The following is a 13026-nucleotide window of genomic DNA, read 5'->3' as shown; positions in this document are numbered from 1 at the left end:
AAACTGCTGAATTTTCTGTAACTTTATGACAGCCTACCTGTTCATTTGCTTTCCAATTTTTCTTGGTGTTTATAATACAGATCAAATGAAACCATTTGAAAGATCTGACAAAAACTCCCTAATAATTCCAATTATGGTATACCATGTCACATTCCTACCTTTAGTGAGACACTAGTGTCCCTCCCCTACATGTGCCACTTAGGTTTTTGATGGACATTACATTTAAGAAACATTTTCTAAGCACGTGTTAAACCACAGGCATCGCGAATACTTATCAAAATGAGCCTTAAAAAGGGTATTAGAATGCTGAAGCTTTGCTCTTTTTCTCTCACCCGATAGGCATCTTGAAGGCCCATGAACTTGCCCTTCAGTAATAAAAAAAGCTGCAAAGAACCTCACATGCTAGAATCAACATGATAAAGTTACGGTTAACGGATCTTTTCGGCGGCCTACTTTTGGAATACGTCACAATCACAGACCCAGACAGCCCAGGCACAGCCCTCAATGATAATTTAAGTGGCTCTGAAAAGAGCCTTTGGTATCTTCCTTCACCAGACGTTTAGATTGCTCAACGGTAACCTCCACTTGGATTACTTGCCCTACACTTTGTGATGGTGGCTCTCGGTCTTCCTGGGCAGCAGCACAGCGTGGATGTTCGTCAAGACACCACCCTGAGTGATAATCACACCACCCAGCAAATTGTTGAGCTCCTCACCATTACGGACTGCTAGCTGCAACTGGCAGGGGATAATGCGCGTCTTCTTGTCACGGCAGACATTGCCCGCCAACTCCAAGATTTGAGCCGTTATGGACTCCAACACCGCTGCCAAATACACAGGCAAACCAGCCGAAAGGCGCTCGGCATAGTTACCCTTGCAGAGCAGACGATAGATCCGACCAACCGGAAACTGCACGCCTGCTCTGAAGGAGCGAGATTTACCCTTACCGTGGGCTTTACCACCTTGTTTACCACGCCCACACATATCTTTAACGAGAAACCACGACGCCAATATGGTGATCTGTAACACCTTCGACTGGGCATATTTATAGTCTGACGGTAGGGTGTGCTTTGCTTTCTGATTGGCTGATGGCCATCTATCCAATCAGAAATGCTCACGGGAATCACCTCATTTACATACACGAGAGTCCCAGATATCCAATCAGATACTGGCCTCTCCACACGTCACTTGAGTGCTGCCCCTATAAATACCACCCTTTCCAGCTAGGGTCTGTCTTCGTTTTCTTGGCGTTGGTGGGAGCTGTTAGAATTGTTAACGGCATAGAGATTAACACTAGGTATGCCAGATCAGGCTTCAAGAAGTATTGCTGTTTCTAAGAAAGGATTTAAGAAAGCCATAACAAAGACTCAAAGGAAAGAAGAAAGAAAGCACAAGAGATGCAGGAAAGAGAGTTATTCGATTTATATCTACAAAGTGTTGAAGCAAGTACACCCGGACACCGGTATCTCATCGAAAGCCATGAGTATTATGAATTCCTTCGTTGCTGATGTTTTCGAGCGTATTGCAAACGAGGCCTCCCGCTTGGCTCACTACAATAAGCGATCGACTATTACGTCCAGGGAGATTCAAACGGCCGTGCGCCTGTTGCTGCCAGGAGAGCTGGCTAAGCACGCTGTGTCCGAGGGCACGAAGGCTGTAGCGAAGTACACTACCTCCCTGTAAACTTGCAAAGTGTAAGTAGGCTCCAGTTACAACCCAAAGGCTCTTTTCAGAGCCAGTCATGTTTCTGAAAGAGCTGTGGACTCAACGTAAGTAGGATACTTACGTTATAAACTTTACTACTTAGCTGCCGTTTGTAATTTAGTGACTGACTTTCTACTGTATAGAAGCCCCCATGAGGCTCCAACGGTCTTTAGAAATCAACTGCAGCAAAAGTAGTTCTTCAGAATGCTTTTTACAGGAAAGTTTATGGTTAATACATATAGAAAGTGTTCTTAGAAGGAGCTGTAAAGTATAAAAGACGCATTTGTCTCTATAAATGACTGAAAATTCTATAAAGAGCCTGAAGGTGTGGAGAGATCTTGTAAAGTACATTATCCTGGTTTTTTCCTATTTCTGTATCTGAAAAGTTTGGATTCTGTAGGCCAGCGAAGTTGTTTCAAAGCTCGAGTGGTTTGAGGTCCTCAACTTGGGGTCCTTTTGCCCTGGTGACCTACGTTGTCCAGGGCACGTTGATCTGGGATGGGGGAATATTGCTCTGTCTCACCGGAAGCCAGCAATCTGGCTAACCACAATTGACTAGAAAACAGTAACTCAAACTCCTTTTTTGGTTTTTTCTATAAATAACGGTGTGATCATTTGTGGGTGTTTTGTATGATGAATCATTTAAATAGGTGTTGGTGTCCTGTATTACTGAACTACCTGGACTCCACTCAGCAGATAAGCATTAAACATCAGTGGTAACAATCATGGATCAGAGCCCAGGCTCCAAGGCCCTGCAGTCTCACTGCTCTTCTCCCGACCCTGGCATTACACCCTCATGCTGGTCACAGTTCCAAGTGTTCACTCAGGTCAAAGTAGTGGTAGGAAGACAGTCTATCTCCCTGGGTTTCCAATTGAGAGCAAATGAGGAGGACTTCCTCTCAAGTCCCTTCTCTAGAATTGAGCTTAGTCCCACATGCTGCTTGAGTCATTCATCTGCAGGGAAATTGGGACAATGTGATTGATGTGGACCAGTTTACTTAATATGTGTGGCACATTTATTACATTTAGCTCTAGGTATTTTGTTTTCATTTCCATAAATAGTGTATTTCCCAATTCATATCTTCCAGCATCTTGTTTTATATGAAAGTACTGATTTTTGTACATTTTTATATCTTATTATATCTTACTGAATTGACTAATTTTTGCATTGGCTTTCTGATATAATTCTGTTGGGTTTTACATGTTTGCAATGATGTCTGAAAATAGTAAACATTTCACTGCTTCCTTTCAATTTAGTTCACTTCTAATTCCTTTCACCTGATTTCAGTGCCGCATACCTTCATATCAATGTTAAATAGGGTGGCTATTCTTGTTTTATCCTTCACTTTGCTGAAGATCTACACTATTCCTCATTAGCTATATCATACAATGACGAAGAATTCTATGTCTGCTTTATTGAGAATTGTTAAGAATGCATGTTGAAATTTATAAAATGCCTTTTGAGCATCTCTGAAGAATGAGCATAGGCCTTCCCTCTTTATGTATATTATGATGAGTTATTTAAATAAACTTCTTAATAGTCACCTTTGCATTTTTTTATATAACCCCCTGCTTGGGCATCGTATGTTACTCATTTAATGTTCTGTTGAACTCTGGTTGCCAATGGATCATTTACAATTTATACTTCAATATTATAAATTAAATTGATCTCTTTTCCCTTTTTTGTGTGTGCACTGATGTTCAGGTTCTGGTACAAATTTTTATTCAATTCATGAAAATAATATGGAGGATAGATGTCCTTTTAATACTCTGGAAGTGTTTGAACAGCATTGGAATTCCCTTTTCTTTAAAACTTTGGTAAACTTCCTTTTTAAAACAATTTGTACTTGGTGCCCTTTTTCAGATGACAGTTCTTTGACAATTATCTTTATTTTTCTTTAATGAATTTTTTCTATTTAGAGTTGCTAATAATTTGTAATAAGTTTTGGTAAATTATATTTTTCAAGACAATTTTTTAAAGATATTCTCTTAGAGATCAGCAAATTGGTCTCTAATGATTTTAACCTCCGCTGTCTTTGTAACTGCAGCTCCTTTATTATTCTAAATTTTGTACTTGTGTCTTCTGATTTTTCACAAACCACAATGGTTATTGGTTAATCTTTTATTTTTTAAGTGTGTTTATTTATTTGCTATTTCTTTACTCTTGCATTTAGTTTTACTGTTTTCTTTTTCCTAATTATTTTTTTCCATTTTCCATTATTTAGCCTTTCTGCTTCCACTAGTTCACTTTATTTTTGTTTTTCCTAGCTTCTTTAGTGGGATGCTAACTTTATAGCGACAGTCTTTACATTGCACAGTTTTGATATAAATGAATTTCAGTTACCACAGTTTAGTTAAATAACACCACTTGCCCGAAAACACAGTTCAAAGGTCATTGCCTGGTGAGTCATTGCATAAACTACAAAATTCACTGCTCGCTTTTAGTTCACAAGTCACTGCACAAATAACACATATACACTGTGATCAGTGACCTAATCGTGTCACTTATTTTAAAATTCGTTGGCCAAAATTTGTTGGCATGGTTACTGCACATGTTATTCAGTTTATTCAAAAAGAGAAAGCATGTAGTTTAGCTGCCTCCTTGTCTTCCAGTGATAAACTCACATGACAAAAATCAAGTCAAGAGGGATTTGGCCAAGAAGATGAAAGTACAGCAAGACAAGAGAAAGTAATAACCCTGGAAGCAGAATTTGAATCGAAGGTAAATAGAGCTATTGAAGTAACAGTTGACCGGGGAAATGTTGACACTGTTGCTATGAAGAGACTAGCTATGCAAACCAGAGGAACTCAGTAAAGGCCAACTGATATAAATGTAGAAAATGGTTGTGATGAAAAGGAAGAAGTTCCAAAGAAAGTGACACTGGCAAAATACTTGATATTAAACGAATTCTCAGAGATATTTCATGGCATTAAAAATGCAAAGGATGAAATATTGGAAGCTAATCCAAACTTAGAAAGAAACATGACAATTCCCCAAAGCATAGGAAGGACACTCACTCTGTATCATAAGTTGCATGATAAGAAAAAAAATCAAGCACCATTCAACTATTTTTGGTAAGTTTTTAAAAAAGAAATGACACTAATTCTCATTGTTTTAATATTTAAAATTACAATGTCCTTAATATTAGTTTTTCACTTCCCTTTATATTTATGATAGATGGTGAGTTTTTAATGTTTTGATAAAAAATTTTAAAGATCATGGAACAATCATGACTTTTCCCATTGATTATTAAGACTGCTTTGCATAGTCACTTTTAAGATTTCACACTACCTGAAGGACTGCCTGCATTTACACTTTCTAATTTATTAATGTAAGCAGCATTTAAATCTATCATTTTTCCTTTGGGCCATGCTTCACTTTATTCCCACAAGTTCTGTATATATTCTGAATTTTCATTAATGTGAGAGAGGTGCTAGGAAAAGCAGATTCCTTCACTTCCTATTAGGAACCTGGAAATCACTGTTATCGACCAGCAAAGCAGCTGGTCAAACTCTCCTTCCATCAGAGATGCAGACCAAATGCAGACCAAGGACCCAGCTTTACGGAACTTGGAGGGACAAACACAGGACGTTGGGATGGGTTTGCAACCTTCAAAGACTTTAATGATGTCAGAGAAATAAGAGTAAACTTTTAATCCAAGACAATTCATGAAAGCAGAGAAAACACAGGTTTTTTTGTTTTTAGGTTAAAGTGCTTAAGAAAGGTGCTGTTTGTCCACCCACATCTCAATCCCTAAGTCATAAAGGACTGGCAAGACAGAATTTTCTGAGAAAAGGGCCACAGCAAAGTTAGGACTCTGCTTTAAATATGATAAGGTTTGGTTTGGGAACTGGGGAAAGCAGATCCTTTAGGTGCTACCCTCCCTAAGCTACATCTGGCTGTTAACTTCACCCTAAAATCATTGCAATGGTTACACATTGGGATTTGCCATGGAAGCAGGGGAGATATTTGCTGTCTTTCCCTGATTCTAGGCTGTGGTTTTGTTGTGCCACAGAACAGAGAACATAATGGATGCCAGTAAGATGAGGGCTGGAAAAAGGGCAGAGCAACTAGGCCTGTTTAGAAACCCAGATGCTGTAATTACCCAAAAGCCACCACAGTGCCTCTGAATTCAGAAAAGAAGAGGGCTGGTGTAGCCCTCAAAAAAGAGACTTTCTATTCTCATCTCAGATGGGTCCCTGAGGTCTACAGGGCAAGGGAAACCCTCTCAAGGAGCAGGGCCAGAGGAAGCTAGATCACACCAAGCCCTTACTGCATCGTTCCGGCAGGTGGACATTGCTAGCTCTTCAGTGCAGGGCTGGTCATAGACAAGTGGCTGCATTTTGTTATTTCGCCTTATTTTGTTTTCCAAAAAGGTTTTAAAAAATTGTTCTTTTTTCTTCACTCTTCAAACATTCACTGATAGAGAGAGAGAGAGAGAAAGAGAGTGTGTGTGTTTGTGTGTGTAAGAGAGGAGGTCCTTACTCTCACTGTTTCCTTTCTAGTTTAGTGAGGCAGATATAAACACACAAGGTCACTTTAGCTGATTATGAATGAGAGAGATAATAAGGTGCCTAAGGAAAGCTTTGTATTGTCTGTAATTTACTCTAAAATACTTCTATCCAGATAGTGTGATGTAAATTTTGTGTGAGTCAATGTTAAGGTAAACCTTAGGATCTGTGAAATGTAGTAGGTTGAGTGTCCTGAAAAAGGACATGTCCAAGTCTTAACCCCTGGCACCTATGAATGTGACCCTTGTTTGGAAATAGGGTGTAGTTAAGAATCTTGAAATGAGATCATCCTGGATTTAGGGTATACTTATAAGAGAAGGGAGAGGGGCATCAGAGATGCAAAGCAGAGGACCATATGAAAACTGAGGCAGGCAGAGATTGGAGGGATGCCGCTGCAAGCCACGGAACACCGAAGATTGCCAGCTGCCGCCAGAAGCCAGGTAAGGCATAGAATAGATTCTCCCTCAGCGCCTCCACAAGGAATCAACCCTACTGACACTGTGGTTTTGGACTTCTTGGCCTCCAAAACAGTGCAAGAATATATTTCTGTTTTACGCCAACCAGTTTTCGGTAACTTGTTGCAGCAGCCCTAGGAAACTAATAAATGGACTTTTCTAATGAGGAATTCACTCTCCAGAAAAGGTTAGTCATCATTTAACCCCCTACAAGTTCTTTTCACCCACTACAAGTTCTTTAGCTCTTCATCTCCAATCACACTAGAGGGCTGATGGTTAGCAGAAGTAATGTGAGAAATTGTTTCAGTGATAAAAACAATAATAATCAAGATGTGTGTTTCCAGCAGACACACATGCATGAATTGAGTGGGATGCCCTAGTAACCCCAGTATCCTGTGGCTGCAGAATTGGCATCCTGATGAAGCAATCAGTCTAACAGCCAAGGAAGATTCAGTTATCTGCTCCCAACTGGATTATTAGTGGAATTCTGCCATCTGATTTTTATATCATCTGTCTCTAGTCTACTTTATATGTAAGGTATTTGCTGGAATCCTTAAACAGGGGCTCTTAGCTTTTATTGTATTATGGATTTCTTTGAAAGTCTAGTTGATCCTATATACATCTTCTTCAAATAAATTTCTAAGTACATAAAGTAAAATATGAATTTTAATAATAAAACAATACCAGGTTGAAACAGTTTTAAAAATATTGTTTGATACAGTAATATTTGTGCTTCTTTGTGCTTCAAATAGCAAGATCAAAATTATAATATTCTGAGGTTGGGATGAGCATAAACAATATTTTGATATATCTGGTTAAGTGCTAGGACTATAACTATGGTTTTCATTGGCAGTAAAGTCACAGGTATAGCTAATGTGACTGGTCTATTTGCTATAGTCAAAACTGAAAGAAATACTAACTTTCAGTTAATGGTTAGTGACAATATTGTTTTATCTAAGATTACTTTGTCAGTTGTGTGGAGAGTGGATTTTAGAAAGAAAACATTAGGAGCAGTGAGTCTAGTTAGAGACAGTAACCCAGGCGAGAGATGATGGGGGCTTGGACAAAAATGTTGGCAGTGGAGATGACAAAAGAAGTCAGATAATAATAAAATATTTAGGAAATAAAATCTCCATATGTTGTCAAAAGATTGAAATGGAGGTTGAACAGAGGCACTATCAAGGAAAAAATACATTTCTGGCTTGGACAACCATGTGATTGGGGTGGCCCCATGGATATAGGGAACATTGGAATTTGAAAACAGGTCTGTCAGGATACATTGGAAACCCTTGTGGAGAGAAATGTTTAGAGATGCATGAGCACCATCAGGGTGGTAATATTAAGTAAGCAGTTACTGGTCTGCAGTTCATGGAGAGCCCTGGACTGCAGATATAATTCGTGAATCATCTGCTGTAGGTATTTACAGCAAGGGTATGACTTAGGTTGCCTAGAGAAAGAGTTCAGTGCTACAGTGTCCAATATGGTGGCCACTAGCCAGATGTGGTTACTGAGCACTTGAAATGTTGCATGAGATATGCTGTAAGTATAAAATACACATTGAATTTCAAAGTCCTAATTTTTTAAAATGTAAATTATTATAATTTAACCCTTATTACACATTGACATTTTAGATAAACTGGACTAAACAAAATATTTGATTCAAATTCATTTCACTTTTTTTTTATGCTGTGTGGGTACTGGAACGTTTAACGTGACATATGTGATCAGTATTTGTGGCTCGCATTATATTTCTACCAGACATTTGTGAAATTAAAAACTTCTGCTAGGATACTGTAAAAATAGACCACAGACCAGGAGAAAATATTTTCAAATCATTTATCTGAAACGGGACTTGTGTCCAAGAAAATAGAATGCTTGTAACTAAACAATAAGAAAATAACCCAATTAAAGAATAGGCAAAAGAACTGGACAGACACTTCACCAAAAAAATTTACAGATGGGGGTTTCCCTGGTGGCGCAGTGGTTGGGAGTCCGCCTGCCGATGCGGGGGACATGGGTTCGTGCCCCGGTCCGGGAAAATCCCACATGCCGCGGAGCAGCTGAGCCCGTGAGCCATGGTCGCTGGGCCTGCGCGTCCGGAGCCTGTGCTCCGCAACGGGAGAGGCCGCAACAGTGAGAGGCCCGCGTACAGCAAAAAAAAAAAAAAAAATTTACAGATGGTAAATTAGCATACCAAAAGATCCTCAATGTCATTTATTAGGAAAATGCAAATTAAAACAATGAGATATTAAACATCGATTAGAATGGATAACATCCAAAATATTGTACATTACCAAATGCTGAGGAGGACATGGAGCAACGGGAACACATTCATTGTTGGTAGTAATGCAGAATGGCACAGCCACTTTCGAAGACAGTTTGACAGTTTCTTATAAAGCTAAACGTACTGTTGAGCCTACCATCCAGCAGCTGTGCTCCTGGTAATACTTACCCAACTGATTTGAAAACTTCTGTCCACACAAAAACTTGCATGTGAATAGTTATATAACAACTACAGCTAAAAAGTGGAAGCAACTAAGATCCCTTCGTTAGATGAATGGATAGACAAACTGTGGTTTATGCATACAATGGAATACTAGTCAACCATTAAAAGGAACAAGCTCTTAATTCTCATAACAAAATGGGTGAATCTAAACACCTACTGCTAAGGCAAAAACCAGCATGGAAAAACTGCTTGCTTTTCAACTCAAGAGTTGACAAGGATTTGGGAGCTATACAGACATCTGCTGTTTCACAAGATCTTATGGGGGCAGCTGGGACCCCTGCTTGGAGATGATGCCTCCCCTCCCAGACAATGTGGCACAGATGCCCCATCTGTTAACTCCTTGGATGATTCCCAGTTAAGATATTCAGAGGTTCTTGTAGGGTCTGTTTCTGTGCAGAAATGTAGGGCACTTTTTTTTTTTCCTGTGGAGTTTTAGTACACATATCTACCAAATGATACTAAAGTATTTTTTAACTATAAGGTAGACACACATGAGCACGAAATCTTGTTATTAAAAGGGAAGAATGAAAAATATAAATTAACGAATTGAGTCCAGCTAAACTACTGGTTTGTGGGAAGTAGTAATTTGATCTTTTTTAATGTTAATTTCAGTGTCATTTGTCACTTTTTAATGCTTGTCTGCTAAGAGTCCAGACGATCGTGACAGAGTAGATCTTCCACCCAAAGTCCCTTGACTTGATAAACACCCTATGATCCAATTTGGAACATGTTAGTATTGGAGTCCAGTAATATAGGACACAAACACCAATTTAATGATCTTCTCATAAAACAAAATGCAAGTGATCCTATTATAACTTGGAAGAAAAGTAACGCCCCCCAAAAATTCAGTGTTACTTCTGTTTGCCAGTCGGTTGTGGTTAGCCAGATTGTGTGACTCCAATATGGCAAGACCGCCACACCCCAATATCAAGCTGTTTTTAACAAACAGCCTAGTTTAGACACCCCAATAATGTACAGATGACATCACCAGACCAAGGAACTATTGGACTCGAAATCTCAGCAGATGTAGGCCACCTAACCTGATCTATAGAAAGAATTTTCACACACTACAGAAAATGTAGACCGGAAGCAAAACAGCCTTAACACTCCCATGCTGAGCTTGCCTATGTTCTTTGTCTTTCCACAGCTTCAGTTCCCTTTCAGTCTCTTGATAGAAAGTACTTAAAACAGGACATAACCCAGAGAAGAGCAAGCCACGTTTCTCATGGCACTCGACCCACCCTCTCTTAAGACAGACTTAAAGGAGCTCTGTTCAACTCAAGAGAGCTCTATTCTTTGATATGCTTAAGAGATCCGGGATTTCACCTGAAATCATTCTGTTTAATAGTCACGTGAGACGGACGAGTTATCTACGTATTTCTTAACCACACTAAAGGCAGCAAAGTGAATCTGACAGTTACTAGCATAACAGCTATAGCTCACTCTAAGAGTAAGCCTGCTCACACACACTGAGCAGCCAAGTAAAAAGCCTACAACCCTCTAGAAAGTTAAGTGGCTCTTAAAAGAGCCTTTGGGTTACAAAAGTCTGAATTTCTTTACTTGGAACTACTGTATTTACTGACAGCCTTGGTGCCCTCGGACACTGCGTGCTTGGCCAACTCCCCAGGAAGCAGCAAGCGCACTGCTGTCTGGATCTCCCTGGATGTGACGGTCGAACACTTGTTGTAACGCACCAGGCGGGACGCCTCCGCTGCAATGCGCTCAAACATATCAGTAACAAGTGAATTCATAATACTCATAGCCTTCGAAGAAATACCAGTATCCGGATGAACTTGTTTCAGTACTTTATAGATATACACTGAATAGCTCTCTTTGCGATATCTCTTGCGCTTTTTCTCCTCCTTTTTCTGAGTTTTAGTCACGGCTTTCTTATAGCCTTTCATGGAACTAGCACTGCTCTTGGAAGTCTGCTCCGGCATGGCTAACCTACAGTTTTAAAACAGAAAACCAGCGGCAGTTGTTCTGCTGAAGCGTGATATTTATATGCGCGGAGTTCAGATGACGTATTGGGCAGCTCACATCTGATTGGATAATGGATAGTGGCATGTATGTAAATGAGGTGATTCCAGTATGGTTCTCTGATTGGATATAAGCGTATCAGCCAATCAAATAGTAAATCACAACCCACCGTGAGACTATAAATAGACCCCGTACCTGCCCTAACGGTATTTGTTTCCGTTATAACAGATTAGTATTCTTATAGTAATGTTTGGACGTGGCAAGCACGTACTAAGGCCAATCTCATTCGTACAGAGCCGGCCTGCAGTTCTCTGTGGGTCGAGTTCACCACCTTCTCCGCAAGGGCAATTACATCGAGCAGATTGGGGCCGGCACACTGGTTTACCTGGCAGCGGTGCTGGAGTACCTGACGGCCGAGGTCCTGGAGCTGGCGGGCAATGCGACCCATGAAAACAACAAGATGCGCATCATCCCGCGTCACCTGCAATTGGCCATCCGTAATGACTAAGAGCTCAACAAGCTGCTGGGCGGTGTGACCATCGCTCAGGGCGGTATCCTACCCAGCATCCAGGCAGTGCTGCTGCCCAGGAAGACCGAGAGCCACCACCGCCAGGTTCAGTGCAAGTAACACTTCACAAGTTGCAAAGCCAAGTGAGTAACCTGAATGTCTAAAGGAGAAAAGCCCCAAACTGAAACCAAAGCCACTCACAATTACTGAGAAACAGCTTAGGTTTAGAAAGAGACTACAGAGCAGTAATTGGCACCAAAAAAGAACTCACCACAACTAACGCTAACAGAACTCTGGACTCTGAAAAGTATGTAGCTCCGGTGACACCCCTGAAACAGTTTAACTTCATAAAAATTTTTCCAGCAAAACTCGTGAACTTGGGTGTAAATTTTTTACATTTCAGAGTAGGTAGAGCAAACATCCTAGCGGGCTCCTGGCGAGATGGGGGTGGGGTTGGAGGAGATGCCATTCTCCTTGGGGAAAGAAGCAAATTTAGGATTGTTCTGACAATGAACACAATTCCCAAGAAAGAATTAAGACGCATGATCTTTAGGGAGGATAAAGTTAGACTAAATGAGTGGATTAAAAGCAAAGACTTGTGAAGTTGCAGCTTTTGGCTTAACTCATGTTTGGAGAGTATGTCAACAGAACGTCAGCCAAGCAGCTAGCAAGTCAGTATGCATCACGGCTGCTTGTTCTCACAAGTGCTTTCTAGCAAGGGATTTCCAAGAGTTCTAGGATGATTCCATATCCTGAAATCTCTAAGCATGACATGTTAAGCCAAAAGATAAAAGACATACTTGACAGCTAATTACATGAAAAACAGCAAACAGGTTGATAGTGTGTAGGATAAATCTCAAACAAGACGTACCATTTTAATGGTAAAATACTATCAGTATTAGAGTGGGTAAGTAATGTGACAAGGCAGCTTTCTACCACCAATTATTCAGGAATAGTAGGCACTGAATTCTACAGATTTAACCACTGAAAATGAAGCAAAATATTTTGTTGATCTTTTAGCACTGCCTAGGAGTAAACACCCACAGAGACAACTGACAAGAAGCAGCCAAATACAAAATTTTTGTACGAAAATGAAAGCATCAAAAATTTCCAAACACAAAACAAAAATCTACATGTTTATAATTTAAAAATTCCTTAAACAGTTGCCAAGTTAAAATTTGAACACTACTCTTGTCTATAAACGTATACCCAAACCTATATATAGAATCGAAGTGTTCTAAAATTATAAAAACATAGTTTAAAAAAAAATTTAAAAATACTGATGAAATGTAAGAGTTTCCGGAAAAATATAAATTGCTTAAATTGAACCTAGAAAGCAGTGAGGACTAAGATAAATGGGAA

At 39.8% G+C, this 13026-nt stretch overlaps 3 protein-coding genes across 3 annotated transcripts; 1 reads left to right on the top strand and 2 right to left on the bottom strand.

Moving 5' to 3' along the window:
• Positions 1–599: 599 nt before the first annotated feature.
• On the bottom strand, positions 600–983 carry LOC115865998 (histone H2A type 1-A-like). Its single transcript, XM_030881167.2, has one exon. The coding sequence runs from the start codon at positions 981–983 to the stop codon at positions 600–602; it is 384 nt and encodes a 127-aa protein (XP_030737027.2).
• A 315-nt stretch (positions 984–1298) lies between these two features.
• On the top strand, positions 1299–1682 carry LOC115865997 (histone H2B type 1-A). The gene has a single exon (XM_030881166.1). The coding sequence runs from the start codon at positions 1299–1301 to the stop codon at positions 1680–1682; it is 384 nt and encodes a 127-aa protein (XP_030737026.1).
• A 9050-nt stretch (positions 1683–10732) lies between these two features.
• Positions 10733–11116, bottom strand: LOC115866018 (histone H2B type 1-A-like). The gene has a single exon (XM_030881180.1). It carries the CDS (start codon positions 11114–11116, stop codon positions 10733–10735), a length of 384 nt encoding a protein of 127 aa, XP_030737040.1.
• Positions 11117–13026: the final 1910 nt, after the last annotated feature.

Source organism: Globicephala melas, chromosome 11, assembly GCF_963455315.2.
Source record: "Globicephala melas chromosome 11, mGloMel1.2, whole genome shotgun sequence".
Lineage (NCBI taxonomy): Eukaryota > Metazoa > Chordata > Mammalia > Artiodactyla > Delphinidae > Globicephala > Globicephala melas.
Note: the sequence above shows the minus strand (reverse complement) of the source record. Positions and strands in the feature narration are given on the sequence as shown.